At 36.1% G+C, this 19,047-nt stretch overlaps 1 protein-coding gene across 4 annotated transcripts in view; it reads left to right on the top strand.

Moving 5' to 3' along the window:
- The window catches only part of lrp1bb (low density lipoprotein receptor-related protein 1Bb), a 345,314-nt gene extending 328,637 nt beyond the window's left edge, over positions 1 to 16,677 (top strand). For 2 of the 4 annotated variants that reach the window (XM_089133135.1, XM_089133132.1), the window contains 9 exons: positions 2,542 to 2,703; positions 3,406 to 3,580; positions 4,656 to 4,760; positions 9,196 to 9,309; positions 12,527 to 12,603; positions 12,893 to 12,983; positions 14,100 to 14,250; positions 14,741 to 14,815; positions 15,340 to 16,677. In XM_089133135.1, coding sequence (XP_088989261.1) covers positions 2,542 to 2,703; positions 3,406 to 3,580; positions 4,656 to 4,760; positions 9,196 to 9,309; positions 12,527 to 12,603; positions 12,893 to 12,983; positions 14,100 to 14,250; positions 14,741 to 14,815; positions 15,340 to 15,480 — 1,091 coding nt within the window. In that variant the 3' untranslated portion in view covers positions 15,481 to 16,677. The remainder of the gene's footprint in view (positions 1 to 2,541; positions 2,704 to 3,405; positions 3,581 to 4,655; positions 4,761 to 9,195; positions 9,310 to 12,526; positions 12,604 to 12,892; positions 12,984 to 14,099; positions 14,251 to 14,740; positions 14,816 to 15,339) is intronic. The other 2 variants (XM_089133134.1, XM_089133133.1) reach the window with 2 other exon arrangements.
- The last annotated feature ends 2,370 nt before the right edge of the window (positions 16,678 to 19,047 follow it).

The raw sequence follows: 19,047 nt of genomic DNA, 5'->3' as shown, positions 1-19,047 counted from the left end.
TTGCCTGAATTTTGAAGTATTTAAATGGTCTTTAAAATCATTACTTGTATTCATATTACATGCGTACTACATGCAACTATTGTGCCCTGCAGTTTCATTAAGAGTTTTTTTTTTTTTTTTTTTTTTAAATAACTTTTTTAAAGAAAGACATCTGTCACCAAAAATGTGTGGCAGTGTGTGTGCTAGTAATTACATATCTGCATTTATTCGAAGCAGTATTTTAGACTCTGGTCTGTATGGTAAAAAATCGAGCACTTTAGAAACGTATAAAAGATTGTTGATGACAAAATCAGCTGAGTGTTTGTGTCTGCACCTCAATTAAAATTAGTCAAGAGTGTCATATTACAGCTTCGTCTATCATAATCAATCAAATGACTGATGAAGCATGCACGAAAGCAATTATTCTCAACATCAGAATCCTCTGAAATTTGACACATTTCATAATTTTCTCTGCCGATCGTTAATGGCCGAATGAGATGTCATTATTATTATTAAAAAGAATTGTTTACTGAGCGACTTTGCTAAGAACTTTAAATAAAAATGTATAATTTTTGAGGTCATGTAAACTCTGTTTGTAAAAATGTCCTACAGATATATATATATATATATATATATAATCTGTAAGACATTTTTACACACACAGAATATATGTATATGTATAATTATATATAATTGTATTATATACCAGTGACCAGAAAGGAACATGTTCAATGCAGTATTCTAAATAAAATGTTCTTCTGTTAATCATCTCTTTTTCTGATAATCCCAGGTTGCTATGGTCAAAGGGGTTTGCTTATGCATTAAACTTGTAGCTAATTAGCCCAAAAGAAAATATGAATAATTAATAATACATTTATAACTCATTATAAATATTTAGATCAGCTGTAAGAATTAAATTGATTTAGCAGAATTAATACCACTATCAGCTAACCTGTTTGTTCAGCAAACAGTCAGTGTTAGTTGCTTATTAATTGTATGAAATGTTCATTTCCATGGTTTCTGGGGTCTTGCTGTACACTAGAGCAAACAAAATCTGCATGATTAGGGACTCAAGTACATGAAGCAACTTTACATGTGAGGCAAACAGGACTTTATTAACTAGACTAAACACTTAGACTAATCTACTGTAACATACAGTACACATGTTGAGCAATGGAAAGAGAACTGAGGCAGAAAAGCAAGAAGACATCACATTGTTTGATAGATGAACAGATCAACAGCTTTGAGCAAACCAGTTTCTTAGTTCTAACCTTCTTTACAAAGGGGTTGGGGATTCATGCGAAGACTAAGTTTGATACTTGTATGTCTCGCCCATTTGAATAAAAGTGTCTTAAGGCAATTTGTTGAGGCTCCAGTTGATCTATGTTGATGGAAGAGAACCAGTTTGAGTCAGAAGATCTCTGAAGAGTGGAAACACTTTTAGCTCAGCACCATCTTCATGTCAGAATTTCTCAAAATCAGTGTGATCTTTAAACCATAAGGATGCCACACTTCCAGGGGTCAGTGAGCCAATGTTAATTTAAACTTTTAGATGGAAAGTGTTCCTTTGTCTTCGAGCATGGTGCTTTGCGTATGCAGTTTGATTGGGTGTTGATGGAGAAACATAAATATATTAAAAGTTCTTCAAATAATATTATGCTGCATAGGTATCGTAAGAAATTAGAAAGTCTCAAACATTCATTTAAAGAGTTTAGGTTAAGTGGTTACTCAACGTTTTTGGAAATAGGCTCATTTTACCACTCCCCCAGAGTTAAACAGTTGAGTTCTACCATTTTCAAATCCATTCAGCTGTTTTTTTTTTATATTTAAAAGAATATCAGTAACCAGACAGTTTCTGGTCTATGGAAGTCAATGAGACCAGAAACTGTCTGGTTACTGATATTCTTCTAAATATCAAAGAATCGGCTGAATACATTAGAAAACGGTAAAACCCAACTGTTTAACTCTGGGGGAGTGGTAAAATGAGCCTATTTCCAAAAAAAAAAAAAAAAGTGGAGTATCCCTTTAGAACACTAGTATATAATCTGATCTGGCTCAGTCATTAAAAACTCGTGGTCACAAAAAAACAGGATGTTTTTCTCTTAACACAAGAAGCTTTGGACTCGAGATATTATCACGTTCCCATAAGTGTTATGTTTTACTCACAACAACACTTAAGTGAACTGAACATGTCCCTTCCCTGTCACAGTAATTATGTGACTTAATTCATTTATATATATATTTTTTTTAATATTATTATTATTATTCTGGGCACTTTTACTCTAAAGCTTTTGGTGGCAGAGCTTAGTTCTTTTGGTTGCTGTTAAAGCTGAGCATAAATATATGGTTCTTGTGGACTCCAGTACAGTTTACATTTATAATTTGCCTACTGAAAAAAAATACCTTTCTCATTGCCTCTCTGCTGAAATTGCCTTCAGCAAACAACTCACATTCTCTACAAGATTTGGTAAAACTGAAATGGTCAAAACAAAAATAAAATACCCACGCATGGGTGTTTTTTTTTTTTCTCAATGTTGACACATCTGTCTACTCCAATCATAGGGAAACCTACTTGTCGCTGCATGACAGGATTCACCGGTCCAAACTGTGAGAGGCGGGTCTGTGATAATCACTGTCTGAATGGAGGCACATGTGAAATAAGCGTTGGAAACCAGCCAGTGTGCCGCTGCTTGGCTGAGTACACGGGTGACCGCTGTCTGCATCGTAAGTATTGTAAGAGATTGCTTGTACCCAGCAGAAATGGTCAGTCACTACATTTTAATTCAAGTCAGTGATTTCCATGGCAGCTAATTAGTTGTGCCCTCTTAATTCAGTATCATCATACTGTAATCCATATTGCTTGTTTAAATCATTCAAATACCAAATGAAACAGAAAGAAAGGACTGTGGAGAAAATGATATGATCTCCAGAGAGGGTTTTTCTCTTGAGTTGTTGTATTTTCAACATAAAAGACCAGTCACTAATTTGTGGTTAATTGAACAATTGTTAAATTTTCTCTCTCCGACTGGTAGCAGAAACATAAAAACCCCAATGAAAGCAAATATTGTATTTGACTCAAAAGGGCATTTGAACGCTATGTGCCCAAAGAGGTTTTCTAAATTCTACTGTAACAACCTTGAGGTGTTTCTGTGCTTTGCTGATAAAAAAAAAAAATTGTTGTTATAGTCTTTGTTATTATAATTTGTTGCAAAACAATTTAATCTGCGCACCCGTAATGCATTTTTAGTGCTCTGCACCCAAGGGGTGACGCATTTTCATCTCAGTTCCAGTAGATATTTGATGCGGATAATTAAGCCTCATTAAAGCTTTGTAAAATTCTAATTAAACTTGAACATGATATGAAAGAAATGTGCTCTTAATTAGGGACATATCTTGTGTTTTTTTTCGGTTTCTTTTCCATGACAGATATCTGTCATCACCACTGTGTCAATTCCAAGGCGTGTACGCTGTCCGGGTCAGGACACGTTGAATGCGTGTGCCCGGCTCGCTATGAAGGGATAAAGTGCGATGTCGACAAGTGCCTGCGCTGCCACGGAGCCCCGTGTATCGTTGATGGAGATACGGGAGAAGTGGCTTGCAAGTTAGTTGGCTGTTTTTTGATATTGCTATAAAATTGTATGTATGTTTTTTTTTTTTTAATATTTGTTTACAAAAGTTACCTACTGCAGCAGTGTTGTAGTCGAGACCACCTCACTCAAGTCCGAGTCGACACCGAGACCAGAGAGAGTCGAGTCTGAGTCAAGACCGAGTCCATAGAGAGTCAAGTCCGAGTCGAGACCGAGACCAGTGAGGGTTGATTACCTAATTTACTTTTATTTACTTAGAGAAATCCTTTTTTTTTTTTTTTTTTTTTTTTTTTTACTGAATTTACTTGGAGTTTAAAAAATATGATCAGTTTAGGGTAAAAAGGCCACATAGCAGGTGGTGTTAAAAGTAATTTTATTACACTATGTCATGCGCAGTTGCGCACTAGAAAATCACCAATCACTGGGCGTTTCAATCAATTTAAAGAAATATTTTATTAACATACATTAATAATCATGAAAAATATTTTTAATTGAACTCGAGTGGACTCGGGAATAATTCCGAGTCCTAAAAAAAAATGTTCGAGTACGAGTCAATTCCGAAACCAAATGGACACGAGTCCATGACAAGACCAAGACCAATAAAATATGGTCTCGAGACCGAGTCCGAGTCCGAGTCTCGAGTACTACAACACTGTACTGCAGCTTTAAGAAAATGAAGTGCAGAATTATTGAATTACAGAATTACAATCAAAATATGATTGTATCCAGGATAATACATTTCCAGCACCGATGGTGAACATTCATGTAGCTGATAATAATACAGAGCCTAATTTGTGTAATGTATTAATAGGTTAGGCCAGGGGTGTCCAAAGCACGGCCCTGGAAGGCCACTGCCCTGCAGAGTTTAGCTCCAACTTGCCTCAACACACCTGCCTGGAAGTTTCAAGCATGCCTAGTATAATACTTTGATTAGCTGTTCGGGTATGTTTAATTGGAGGTAAACTCTGCAGGACAGTGTCCCTCTAGGAGCAGAACTGGACACCCCTGGGTTAGCCTGTAAGTTTCCACTTAAATTACCAATGTAACAACCACATTTTTAGCTCATCCAAATTGTTGTCACTCTGCCAGTTGTACCAGCGGTCGAATCGCCTCCAGCTGCCAGTTGTGTGATGGCTACTGCTATAATGGAGGCACCTGTCATCTTGACCCCGACACCAGCCTACCCTTCTGCCAGTAAGAATGACTAAGTGCCTCCTTTTGTCCACAATCGAAATGCCAGCTATTAGTCCCACATGGCACATACCCTTGAAAGCCTTACCATTTATTTAGAAAGGTTCTACAGATCTTAGAGACTTTGACAGATTTAAAAAGCACAAAGGAACAATTAGGCCACGCTCTGCCTAAAAGCCTACAATTGGTTGAAATCTAATTACAACAAGCCTGAAAATGAATAATCAGAGCTACCAAATATAGTACTGTAAGCTTGGGGTTGGTAAGATGTATTAATGTTTTTGATGGTAAGTCTCATATGCTCACTAAGACTACATTTATCTGATCATTTATTTGATTAATAATGTAAAACTAGAAATATTGTGATGTATTATTACAATTTAATCATATGTTAATACATTTTAAAACATAATTTGTTCTTGTGATTGCAAAGCCGAACATTTCTCTAATCTAATAGTCTTCAGTGTCACGTGTTCCTTCAGAAATTATTCTTATATTTATACTAGCCTATGTATTTATACTGATATGCTAATTTGGTGCTCAAAAACTTTTCTTATGATTATCAACGTTGAAAATAGTTGTGCTGCCTAGCATTTTTGTGGAAACTGTGGTACATTTTATTTGATTTTTTTCAGATTTGTTTTTTACGTATATAAAAGTACTACATTAAAATTAAATACAAATCTTATTAATGAAACACTGTAACTGTCTTAACTGCCACTTTTGATCAATTTAATCATTTCTGAATGAAAGTACGGTAATAATTTTTTGGTAACACTTTAAAATAAGCCCTCATTACTTAATGTGTTTAGCTGATGAACTAACAATGAGCAATTTAATACTGTATTTATTAATCTTTGTAAATGTTAGTTAATAAAAATACAGACGTTCATTGTCTGTTCATGATACTTCACAGTGCATTAATTAATGTAAACAAAAACAAATGTTTATTTTAATAATGTATTATTAAATGGAATTTAAATTAACATTAACTACAATTAATAAATGCTGAAGTCTATTGTTCATTCTTAGTTAATGTTAACTAATGAAACATAATGAAAGTGTTACCAATTTATTTTTATTTTTTTTTTCAATCTTACTGACCCCAAACTTTTGATGTCGTAATATTTGCTGTATAATTTTTGGATTACGTCATTTGGACTAAATACTAAATACTGTATAGCCGAAACTGTTGACTGCATAAAGTCCTGATTCATGTCAGAGCTTCAGCACTAAGAGAAAGGGAAAGTTCGCAGAATACTGGTCAATTATTAGAGTAAAATCATGAATGGCTTTTGAGTTGACATCACTGGGCATGATGTTTTGTTTCAGGTGCAACAGGTATTTTCTTTTTATTGTTGTTGTTTGGCTTTGCATTGATAAATGAGGTTAGGCTCTCACAGCGCAGGAGCTGCTGACAGGATGTCCACCCCGTGGACTTGTGTATATTGGGACGGCATCCTGAGAACAGCTGGAGTCCTGCTCTCTTTGGTCTGGCAGGCAGGAATGGATACATTTAGAAAGCCTAACAATTTGTTTTGTCGAGAATAAATTCACTTTTCTATTGCGAGATCAGGAACTGTTGAAGGCAGTGGCTTCTTGCAGAGTGCCACGTGTTTAGGATGTTAATAATAGAGGTAGTAAAGGCCACAAAGCTTTCAGCATTGACCAATGAAAAAATATTTGTCCTTTACACATTGATTTAAAGAATTTCACTATTTGTGCTGCAAGTATTCGTGGAATGAAACGTGTTTCAACACCTTGGTTGGTAGGGCTCCACATTTGAATATTTGTAAGTAACTTTTTAATTATTTATTTAGACCGTAACATCACAATACAAGGTCAAAGCAGAGCTGGGGCATTCGCTAAATTCAGCTTTTAAGAATCTCAGTGAATCATGAGGTCCTGTTGTCTTAAATTGCTATTGTTTTATTATGTGTATGTGTAAAGACCCCAATAAATGCTTAGTTAAATGCCCATTAATTATTTCCCATACCGCTTGCCCCTCCTGAATGTCGTTTCCTATGCAAGATATTTACAGTTATCTTTTTTTTCCCATCAGATTTGATTAGCTGCAAACGCAGATTGTGACAGAAGGCATGTATAATGGATGCTCTTTGAAGTGTGATGGTTAGCAACCGTTAAATTATCACATATTCAGTCTCCAAACTTAAACAGGTTGTAAATGGTTATTTTGAAAATCGTCAAATGCTCTATGCAGTTTATGTGGCATTTGTAGCAATGACTGGCATAATTGAGAGAATGGAATCAATTTCTATGCAAATGATCTCTCTCTCTTTTTTTATTGTGAGGTCCCGATAATGTATTTCATTCACTGGCTCTGAGTCACAGGAAATGTATGGAATGATGGATGTGTATCTGCCAAGCAGTCATCATAGTTGACCTGAAATGAATATAATTTAAATGAATTCCTTATCAAAGCTCATATATTTCATATATTTGGGAAGGCAAAGTTTTTTATACTTCAAAGCACAGTTATTTACTTCCATGATGCTCAGAGATGATTTTGACTTAGGTGTATTATTTCTTGTAGCTGCCAACTTGGAAATTCACAACACATTTACAATTTCATCACTGTCTCCCCTAGATATCTGCGATTAACTCATCTGTCAGCATCCAAACCTGAGAATGGTTCAGATGCAGGCTTTACCTCTCTATTGCTTATCCACCACTCACTCTCCATTCCAGTGAAATCACAGACAAAAAAAAAAACAAAAAAAAACATTATATACATACTCTGAAATACAGTTTGGATTGTTTTATTTTTTAAAAAAAGTCAGTCAACAAGATTCCATCTTACAGCTTCATGGTCTGAAACTGAACGTTTTTTGTATAATTTCAATGTAGCTTTACAGAAAAAAAATGCTTGTTTCAATTTTTGAAATCATGGTAATCGAAAAATCTGGAAGTTCATTTTGAGTCATTTTACAGTAATTTTTTATAGGTTTGCCATGCTCTGAAATGTTTCAACGGCTAGACATTCATTTGTGCACACACTCTCAGGAAAAAGGTCCAAAAGCTGTCACTGGGGCTGTACCTTTTTAAAAGGTACACTTTTGTATCTAAAGGGTGCATATCGGTACCTTAATGGTACTTATTAGCACCTAAATGTCCATATTAGAACCTAAAATGTACATATTAGCAAATAAATGTCCATATTAGTGTAACCCCTACAGGCTCCGGTGGGCCTCGAACCCGGGTCTCTGGCATGAGAGTCAGGCACTCTAACAAGGAGGCTAAAGACTGCAGCCTCTAGCGTCTGTCGCTAGAGCACCTATTGAGATCGGAGAAGTGAGGTTTACTCGCACAGCAACTACCACCTCCGTTACATTCACCCCCCTAAACCTCACTCTCATCCGGGTCACGGCACCAATGTAACCCCTACACCCGGGTCCCACTCGACCTGCTCCGAGAGGGCCTCGAACCCTAGTCTCCGGCATGAGAGTCAGGCGCTCTAACAAGGAGGCTAAAGACTGCGTCTGTCGCTAGAGCACCTATTGAGATCAGAGGAGTGAGGTTTACTCGCACTGCAACTACCAGCTGGCCTCCGTTACATTAGCACCTAAATGTACATATTGGCACCTAAAATGTACATATTAGCACCTAAATGTACATATTAGCACCTAAATGTGCATATTAGCACCTAGAATGTACATATTGGCAAATAAATGTCCATATTAGCACCTTAATGTACATATTGGCACCTAAAATGTACATATTAGCACCTAAACTGTACATATTGGCACCTAAATGTACAAATTGGCACCTAAAATGTACATATTGACACCTAAAATGTACATATTAGCATCTAAACTGTACAAATTGGCACCTAAATTTACATATTAGCACCTAAATGTACATATTGGCACCTAAAATGTACATATTAGCACCTAAATTTACATATTAGAACCTAAATGTACATATTAGCACCTGTCCTAAAATGTACATATTACCACCTGTCCTAAAATGTACATATTAGCACCTAAAATTGACAAAAGTTTACCTTTTGAAAAGGTACAGCCCCAGTGACAGATTTTGTACCTTTTTTTTTTTTCTGAGAGTGCATGGTGAGATACTGTATGTAGGGGAAGAATATTGAGAATATTGAGTTAGTCATACAAATTGAAATCCACCCAGCATTCTAAGAAAAAACTAACCTTTTACAGTTAACATGGACACAAGGGAAAGATCAATGGAAATTCATGGGTCTGTGGGAATCCTAGAAGCCCTGCAGTGAATATTCCTAAAATACATACTGTTCATTTGATTTTAGAGTCATAAAACATGTAAGATCCTAAAACTATAACTAGGACATACATACACACTCTTGCTGCTACTGTACAGATCATGCACTTTTTTCAGTTCTGCAAACTTCTTTCACTTCTTACTTTCCTCATCTCACTGCGATGTCTTGCAGCTGCACGGCAGGGTTCAAGAACCAGCGTTGCGATGAGCTGGCCAATCCCTGTGATTACTACTGTCAAAACGAAGGAATATGCACAATAACTGCCTTTAACAAACCTCGATGCAAGTAGGTCCAACTGTTCACCTTATATAGCCATCTCCACCAGACTCCATCCATCCAGCTGATTTACCCTGACCGCTTCCCCACTGTCCACTTCCCATGATCCTACCATCCTCAAGTACACACATTCCATGCCTTCAGGATTTTCTCTTTTGTTCTGTATCTGTTTGGGATCCGTATTCTGTTTGCCTGTTTTATTTTTCTAACATTGTCTGCTTAGGGAAGAATTAATATAGTCAGACAATTAAAAAATGTGACCGCACTCAGTTTGTAAAATAGTGTACGGTTTTAATGTGCAAGATCCAGTCTTCACTCTCATATCATACGCCGATAAACAAACATCAAACATCTGTTTAATCATAAACATAACCCCCAATGGACCACTTCCATTTACAAATCAGATGATTCATGACTTTCTTTCTGCTTTACTGCTTGCCATTTAATGAGTGTTTTCAGTTTATTTTCACTGTGCATTTGCCTACTCTTAAGGTGATACTAAAATGTATACAGTAAATATATATTAGGGCTGTCAGTTAAGCTCGTTATTAACAGTGTTAACGTATATCCATTTTTTCGCGCATCATTTTTTTATCGCACGATTAACGTTTTTTTTTTGGCCTAGCAAACTTTGTAGTGTTCACTTGCTTTTGCAACAGGATGCGCCATGCGTGGCATGCAATATGAAACCCATTCAATTTAAAGGCTTGCGCCACGCAAGGACATTTTGTTGCTTCGTCGACCAAAGCACAAGCAGATCTAGTTAGATCAGAAACAAAACAACAGGGACACACTAGTTTGGCCAAAATAGTAGGTTAATGTTACGTTTTGAGTGGATGACGAGCGCAAGACGCCGAAATGAATGGAAAGTTTACTTTTAAAAAGTTGCCAAATGGTCCCATTGACGTGACCAAAGTGATCTGTGTGTTTTGTCTCTGTGAACTGAGATGTCATCATCACAGCACGTCCAGTCTGAAATACCACTTGATGATGGCCAAGCACACACACAGCTGATGCGAATTCTCCGCCCCCTCGTCAATATCAGGACCTCGTCAGTATTTCGTTCACCCTTTCATTGAGGGACAGTGCTATAAATGCAGTCCAAATTAAATGTTTTATTGTGAAATTGAACAGTTAATTTTCAATAAAAAAAACATTTGCACAAAGCAAGTTGATGCACTTTTCCTTGTTGCTGAGAGCATTAATGAGAATAAATAATTGGACAAAAAGAAATTAAGAGACATTTAGAATAGATAAAAATGTGCGATTAATTGTGATTTATCGCGAGTTAACTGTGACATTAATGCGATTAATTGCGATTAAATATTTTAATCGTTTGACAGCACTAATATATATATATATATATATATATATATATATATATATAAGGAAGACTCTTTTGCTCACTAAGGCATGAAATATTACAATAAAAAAAAACTAATCCTTCAGAAGTCATTCTAATATCCAGCCCATTCTCACCCCCAAGGCGTCACCTTTGACCATGCTTCAATATCTGACGCTTTAGGCGCCCTTTAGCGTCAGATAGATGACGCCCTAGGATCGCGTGTACCCTACCCCCACCCCACACCTAAACCTAACCGCGTCCTCTAACTGACGCTTTCCTTTAGCGTCAGTTAGAAGACGCCGTAGGATCGCGTCATGTAAGTGACGCTAAAGGGCGCCTAAAACGTCAAATATTGAAGCATGGTCAAAGGTGACGCCTTGGGGTGAGAATGCGTTGCAATATACTGATTTGGTGCTCAAGAACCATTTAATATTATCATACATTTTGAAAAGTTTTGAAAGGTTTTGTTCCTTTGTATTTTTGGCGAAACTGTGATATACTACCATTGAAAAGTTTGGGGAAGTGATTTTTTTATTATTATTATTATTAATTTATGGAAATGAAAAAGTACTGAAAAAGTCGTTTCCACAATTTCAGTTGTGAATACAGTTTTCAACATTGAAAATATTAAGAACCCATATTAATAATTGAGCTTGTGTCTATAATGAGTCCTACTCAACCTGGGGTGCGTTTCCCGAAAGCATCGTTAGCCAACTATGGTCGCAAGTTCCGTCGTTATCTGCATAGTTTAACGAGTCGGTGTTTCCCGAAACCATCGTTCCAACGTACATTCGCAAAGTTGTGTGGTTTGAACGTCAGCTCTCGACCTGTGGTTAGAGGCATCGTTTCTATATTGCATGACATTTGGAGGTTATAAATCCTGATCTTGAGCAAAATAAGCAAGCTGACATTCAGTACAACCGGTGCCTTTTATTTAGAATACATACAAATGTAATTTACGTCTTTTAGGTTTTCAAAAGATTTGAAGTACCGATTTTGAAGAGTGCGCATGTGCGAACGTGCTCAACTATGCAAGAACGAGTCAAATATTGAGTCTGGTAATAAAGCAAAACAACTGAGAACAATTAGAAATAGTCCTCAGATGACATGTCTGTAATTTATATAAAACAAATCTAGCGTTAATTGGATCTCAAACAGTTTCATTAAAAGTAGTTATTACTCCACCACGTGCGAAAACAACGTGGTTGAACGATACTTTGCGACAGTGGGTTTCGGGAAACAGTCGCGACTAGCTAGTTGATTTTTCCAACGATACATCGTACTATGGTAGTGAATCAGCGAACTACGTCGTTGTACGGGAAACGCACCCCTGCTCAGAGCAGAATTCAAACCTGGGTTTCCAGCATGGGAGGCGAGCGCACTAACAAGGACGGTAAAGACTGCTACTAGTGTACCTCTTGAGACCAGGGGAGTGAGGTTTAAGCTCACAGGTCCTACTGGCCTACGTCCTTTAGACATGAATCATAATTCAGCACCAAATCAGCATATTAGAATGATTTCTGAAGGATCATGAGACAATGAAGACTGAAGTAATGACTGCTGAAAATTCAGTTATACCATCACATGAATACATTTTGTTTTTAAATGTATTCAAATAGAAAAACGTTATTTTACATTGTAATGATATTTCACAGTAATACTGAAATCATCAAATAAATACAGCCTTGGTGAGGATAAGAGACTTCTTTCAAAGGCAAACTTTTATATATATATAAGGCTTTGTGTGAGTAAATAACTAATTGTATTTTTGTGTTAACTATTCCTTTAAGTAGATTTTAAGCCTTTGTCTGTTTAAATCTATTCTTCATTCTCTTTTCTGACTTGCCTTCTTTTTGTTTTATCTGTGTTGTTTTCGATCAGATGCTCAGCTAACTGGTCGGGGACGCAGTGCGAGAGGCCGGCCCCCAAGAGCAGCCGCTCTGATAACACAGCTGGAGGTGAGCTTTCATGCTTTATAAAGAGCTCTCCTCTCCTAATTCAATAAGGATTCAGTCCTTCAATTATTAAAATGAAAAGAACCGTTATTTCATCAGTCATACGACACATCTGAATATACATCTGAGCTTCTTGTTAAATATTGGCTCAATATCTTTTCGGCTCCAGTACTGTTTATTTCATTTTACTGTGATGGAGTATCTAATAATTTCCTGTTCCACCTGCATAGACACCTGGGGAAACAGGCTTAATAGGAGATTTTGCTTCTGGCTTTTTTCTTGTGTGAAACAGGAAGTATAGCTATCATTGTGCCGTTGGTCCTGCTGGTCATTCTGATTACTACAGTGGTTACCGGTGTCTTTATCTGCAGAAGACGACAAAGGTACTTTTTGGCACAGTTTTTAAATATAAATACAGGGCTGTCATCGATTACTTGGTAACACTTTACAATACGGGTGCACTAATAAGCATTAATTCATGCTTAACTAATGCACAGATAATACTAAATTAATGTGTAACTAATGATTATTTAAGCTATTCATTAATGATTACCACATTAGGAACTAAGTAAGAGTCTGTAAGGTTAATGTATTAGTTAATAGATTAATTAAATATGTAATTGTGGATTAATTCCACAATAAATCATTTTTAACTAATAGTGTTAATTAATATGTTAATTACCAGAATGAGCCAAGACCTTGTATTTCAACTTCCAGATAATATGACAGGTACACTAATATGCATTAATACATGATTAATTACTTAATTGTTAGTGCAAATTCATGTGCAAATTACTACAATTACTAAATGACTAGTTAATAATGATGTGCCCCAACAAGTAAAGTCATAACATAATGATACCTTTGCAAATCATTTGCTAATGATTCATTAAAGCAGACAACTGGAAGTTGAAGTGCATAGTTTTTGACTAATTATGGTAATTATTAGTACACATTCATTTGCACTATTACTTAATAAGGAATTAATACATAATGACACATTGAATTAATAGCAACTCATGTATTACTTAATCTATTAATCATATAGACTCTTTATTAGTTGTGATGCAGTAATCATTAACTCATGATTATCTGTGCATTAGTTAAGCATGAATTAATGCATATTAATGCACCCATGTTGTAAAGTGTTATACTTTTTTATCATGAAAACCCTGTAATGATTTTTAAACATATTATAACATTTACACACATATAATGTATTTTTACTTGAAGCATTTCTGTTTTTTTTTCTGTTTTTTTCTTTAATCAGGAATCTTTGTTTTGTGGTATAGCCAAAAACATTACAGACATGATAGTATTGTGGCTGCATTGTGTCTTGCTGTTTTTCAGCCTGACATGCCTTTAAGTGTTGTTGAACCACGTTAATTTGACAGTCCTAGTAATAGTCATTATGAACATATTGTTCAAAAATGCAAAGTGCATATAAACAATGTAGTCCCCAGACATCTGCATATATTTCAAGTGCGTCTCCGTCGCAGGGGGAAACGTGTACAACGACAGCCCATAACTAATGGAGGCATTAATGTGGAGATTGGCAATCCATCCTACAACATGTATGAGGTGGACCATGACAACCACGCAGATGCCGGAAGCCTTCTCAAACCAAATTTCACACTCGACCCCCAAAAGGTTTGTGTTGGAATATTTTACACCCCCAACACAAGAAATCTTGTTGACAATGTACATCCATAAAACACAAAGTGGTAGATGCAGAAAGAACGTGCTTCTGTTCTCTCCTGGAAAATATCTCTTAAGTAAATGACAAGTGGAAATGAATGTGTAATATTAACTGTTCCTTAACACCAGGGCTCTTATGTTTTGTTTGCATCCTCTCACCCAGGATATGAAAAGTGTCTTTACCTTGCCTCATTAAAGCTGCAAACATTTATATTTTTCCCCTTGCAAATAACTCTGACATCTGTTTCTAAAAACTCATGCCTTTTAAAAGCAACGCTAAAATGGCAATAACAAAATGCTCGATTTTACGTGCTTCGTACTGACCGTTTGTTTCGTACTATGAAAATATTTCTGTCTAAATAGCAGCATTACATTGATGTTGTTTAGTGACAATGACGTTTTAAATGTCCACTGCATGCTGGGGCGACTGTGTGTGTTCCAGGGCTGGTGTGTAAAATCCAGTGACCCTTGCACGCTGAATATTCATTCTGTCCCTAAGGAAGTAATACCTGGACAGGTGAACGCCTTGGGCTCCTTTGTCTCAATTATGTATTAATGATATATTTTTTGCATGTCTGTGGTGTGGCGGTTTGCATGAATGTAAGTGCATGGCTTTATGGCTCAACTTCTGCTTTGTTCTTCATGTTTTAGTGGTTCATTTATGCAGGAGGTGAGGTTGATGGGGTTGTGAGTGACGCTTATAATATATTTATCATCCTTTGCTGACATCAGCATGTCACCATAAACATGATTGAAAATGCTTTTCAAAGCACCGATCCAAATGATGCTACTGAAACCACGTTTGACTCCGGCTGCAGTGGAAGCAACTCCTTGAACCACCTTTAGTCCTGCACAACGTGTTTTTTTTTTGTGTGTTTGTTTAACATGATTTATTTAATGAAATAATTATTATTAATTTTTAACCATTTTTTTTTTATTACTGTTATTATTAATTTAAGGTTTTTCTTTCAAACGAGATGTCTTTTTTTTATTGTGAATGTCAACTGAATGTCAATTTTCAACAATTATCTCTCCAAACAGCCAATGAACTACTCCAATCCGATGTACGCGAAGATGTACCTGGATGGTCAGAACTGTCGCAAACCAGTCCTCAACATTGACGAAAGGAGAGAGCTACTCCCAAAGAAACTTGAGGGGACGATTCGAGAAACCGCCGCATAGCCTGACTACACTTTATACTCTTTTTTTACTTCAATGTACAAAATGTATAAAACAAAAGGAAAACAAACAAAAAAAATTTCTATTTCCTATCAGGTTCAGATATCTTGTTTATATTTGATTTCTTGGCACCATCAGCATGGCGCCTCTATGTCTGTTGCGATACTTGGAGTCATACTTGTCCATCTCAACTGTTTTGTTGCTGCACTGCACATGTGACACGCAACTGCTCATTTGCACATTGTGGACAGTTAACAAAATTACAACTGCAAAGTATTTTCCTTTTAATTGGTGTTTATTTCTTCCTAAATTAAGTAAGTTGCCTTAGGGCATCATGACAGCTTATGCCTTTTTTTCTTTCTAGTGTTTACTTCACATTACACTGTGAGAGTTTTCATTTCCGTGTAGTATTAACCTCATTTATCATATTTAATTATGCTCGAAATGCCATATTTATGCCATTTAAATGTTTTTTTTTTGTTATATTCATGTACGATTTTATCCTTAATTTCCCCCCTTTCCGCTTTCCTCCACAACATAGGGCTACACAAGTCAACCACTTGACTTCAGTCAGTTCTTATTGTTTGTTTTTGCTTCATGAAGTGATTTTTCATTTTCACCACCCAGAAAAATGCTGCAATTATGAACCGTGTTTATGAAACCCAACAATGTGGCATGCTGGGACAGCTCAGCACTGAATGGAAATATTGACCAAGTGCCGTCTTGTCTACGCTTTGACAGAACCTTTACAGAGCTGGTGTCAGTTTGATGGTCATTATACTACAATCTGGTAGTTGTGTGTGAGACTTTTCTACAACTTTGCCTGCTTAAAGCTACATTTGAGCTCAGCAATACAGCTACACCGGCTTCATCAAGCAAATTAAAGCTGACTTCATCACTGTTAGACAATAGACCTAGGGTAAGATATCACGTACAGGTCACGGATCATCCTTGGTGTGTCGTGGATGCCAGAGAGAATCAAAATTACTGTTACATGGGAATTTTAGAGATTATGAATTACATCATATTACTGCTTACTTTCAGAAGGGAAGCTACTAAGAGACAGATTTTATAATTTTGTATTTGATTTATATGTTGTTTGGCTGCTTGTATTTTGGGGGAAAAATGTATTAAATGTAAGTACTTTTTATATAAAAAGCAAATCAATATAAAATAAAGACATTTTATTTCCATTTCAAACAGGATTCTGTTTCACTCTGTACTTTACTTTGGTTTGAGCGACATATTCTGCTTTGGACTTGGGCAGGAGTGTCAGAAGATGGAGAAGTCTGAGATGTGAATCAGTAACTTGAAATTGGGTGGTTCGGGTGAGTCATATGGTCAGTAAGGATAAAATTCACTCTTGCTACTGAAAAAAAAAAAAATATATATATATATATATATATATATATATATGAAGAGTTCAGATGCAAAAGCCTCTAAATGCCATTTGAAATTTTCTTCTTTAATGATGATTTTTATCAAACTTGTATATTTAAGTTCAGTGATTTCACTTAAATAACAATTAATAGGTAATTATCATTGCCATTTAAGTGAAATCACTGAACTTAAATATACAAGTTTGATAAAAATGATCATTCTAGAAGAAAATTTCAAATGGCATTTAGAGGCTTTTGCATCTGAACTCTTCATATATATATATATATATATATATAATCCAATGCAGTTTCTGGGTGCGCCTCAAATTCCATGGCTAATTTATTCAGACGAGCATGTGGCATTGATGCTGTAAATAATTCCCAAATCTTTTTGTACGGGATTGTTTTAAGACAATAAGTCTTAAACTAGGGTGACATTATCAGGGTAAAATCCTTTAAATCTGTTTAATGAGGTAACAAAGCCCATTCCAAATGAAGGCACGATTCCATGCTGAGTGCAAAGCTCCACAGTAATTCATTATGGATCTTGATTGCTATGCTGAAGCAGAAAAGACCCTAAAGGGATATGTATATGTTAAAGATTTTTTGATTTTTTTTTCTAAAAAAAGCATCTGTATCATATGTGTCTAGGCTGTATTAAAGGGTTGTTCACCCAAAAATGAAAATTCTGTCAGTATTTACTCACCCTCATGTTGTTCCAACCCTGTAAGACGTTCGTTCATCTTCGGAACATGAATTAAGATATTTTTCATGAAATCTGAGAGCTGGATCACTCCTCCATACTAGTCCATAGGCTTCTTGAGGAATTGAAACTTGCTGGCCTCGAAAAGTTATTAAACACATCGTTAAAATAGTCCAAGTGACTACAGTGGCTCAATCCTAACTTTATCAAACAAACGACGAGAACACTTTTTGTGCGCAAAAAAACAACAAAAATAACAACTTTATTTCAACTATTAATTTACTTCTCTCTCTGCCTCGAGTCAGGTTACTAGTTTAACAGCGTATGATCTGTTGTACGTCACACGCATCACACACATGATGACCAGCATCGGCCAATAGTGAGCCTACGTGTGACGTAGCTCTACGCTATCACACTACGTTAACTGACTAGAGGCTCATAGAGAAGGACGTGAATAGTTGAAATAAAGTCATTATTTTTGTTTGTTTTTGCGCACAAGAAGTGTTCTCGTCGTTTGATAAAGTTAAGATTGAGCCACTGTAGTCACTTTGACTATTTTAACGATGTCTTTAATAACTTTTCGAGGCCGGCAAGTTTCAATTCCTCAAGAAGCCTATGGACTAGTATGCAGGAGTGATCCAGCTCTCAGATTTCATCAAAAATATCTTAATTCATGTTCCGAAGATGGACGAAGGTCTTACGGGTTTGGAACAACATGAGGGTGAGTAAATACTGACAGAATTTTCACTTTTGGGTGAACTAACCCTTTAATACAGCCTAGACAAAGATGATAAAGATGTTGTTTTTTTTTAACTACACTGTGTGATTTTTACCCCCATCTAGCGGTGAAAAGGTATATGGCCATTCAGTGAATATTATTTCTGTTCCTCTCAATTTCTGATTTCGTTTTAACTCCTACGGTGGCCAATGTAGTCCAAGATTAACATAGCTTCCAGTTCGACCTCGTCCATGAGTGTTAACTCAAACGTAAACGCAAAAGGCGAAGCTTGAATTAACGGGTATGTCCCTCTATGGCTAATGTACTTTCAAGATGGAGGGGCAACATGGCGACCGACATTAGAACCCCTTACCCGTATGTATTTTCAATGGCATATTATACACTCACGAGAATACTTTATTACTTGAACGAAGTAAATATACATTAATGAGCACATATATTTTTGAAAGAACTAAGTGTTTTTAGCTAAGAATAAACTAAAAGAGTTACACAGTGTAGCTTTAAAAAATAAAAAAGTCTTTAACATATACATATCTCTTTAGGGTCTTTTCTGCTTCAGCATAGCAATCTTGATTTTGGGGTGAACTAACCCTTTAAGGATTATATTTCACATGCTAGTTCTTTTCATGATAAAATGAATCATTGTGTTGTTGAATTTTATGAAATAGAGCTGTGGTGTCATACTTTATCTCCTCGCTGTTATGATAAAACCTTGCTAATGACGATATCAAATGAAGCCTGCCATCGAT

This window comes from Pimephales promelas, chromosome 7 (assembly GCF_988280905.1).
Source record: "Pimephales promelas chromosome 7, fPimPro1.hap1.1, whole genome shotgun sequence".
NCBI classification, from domain to species: domain Eukaryota; kingdom Metazoa; phylum Chordata; class Actinopteri; order Cypriniformes; family Leuciscidae; genus Pimephales; species Pimephales promelas.
This window is presented reverse-complemented; position numbering and strand designations above follow the sequence as displayed.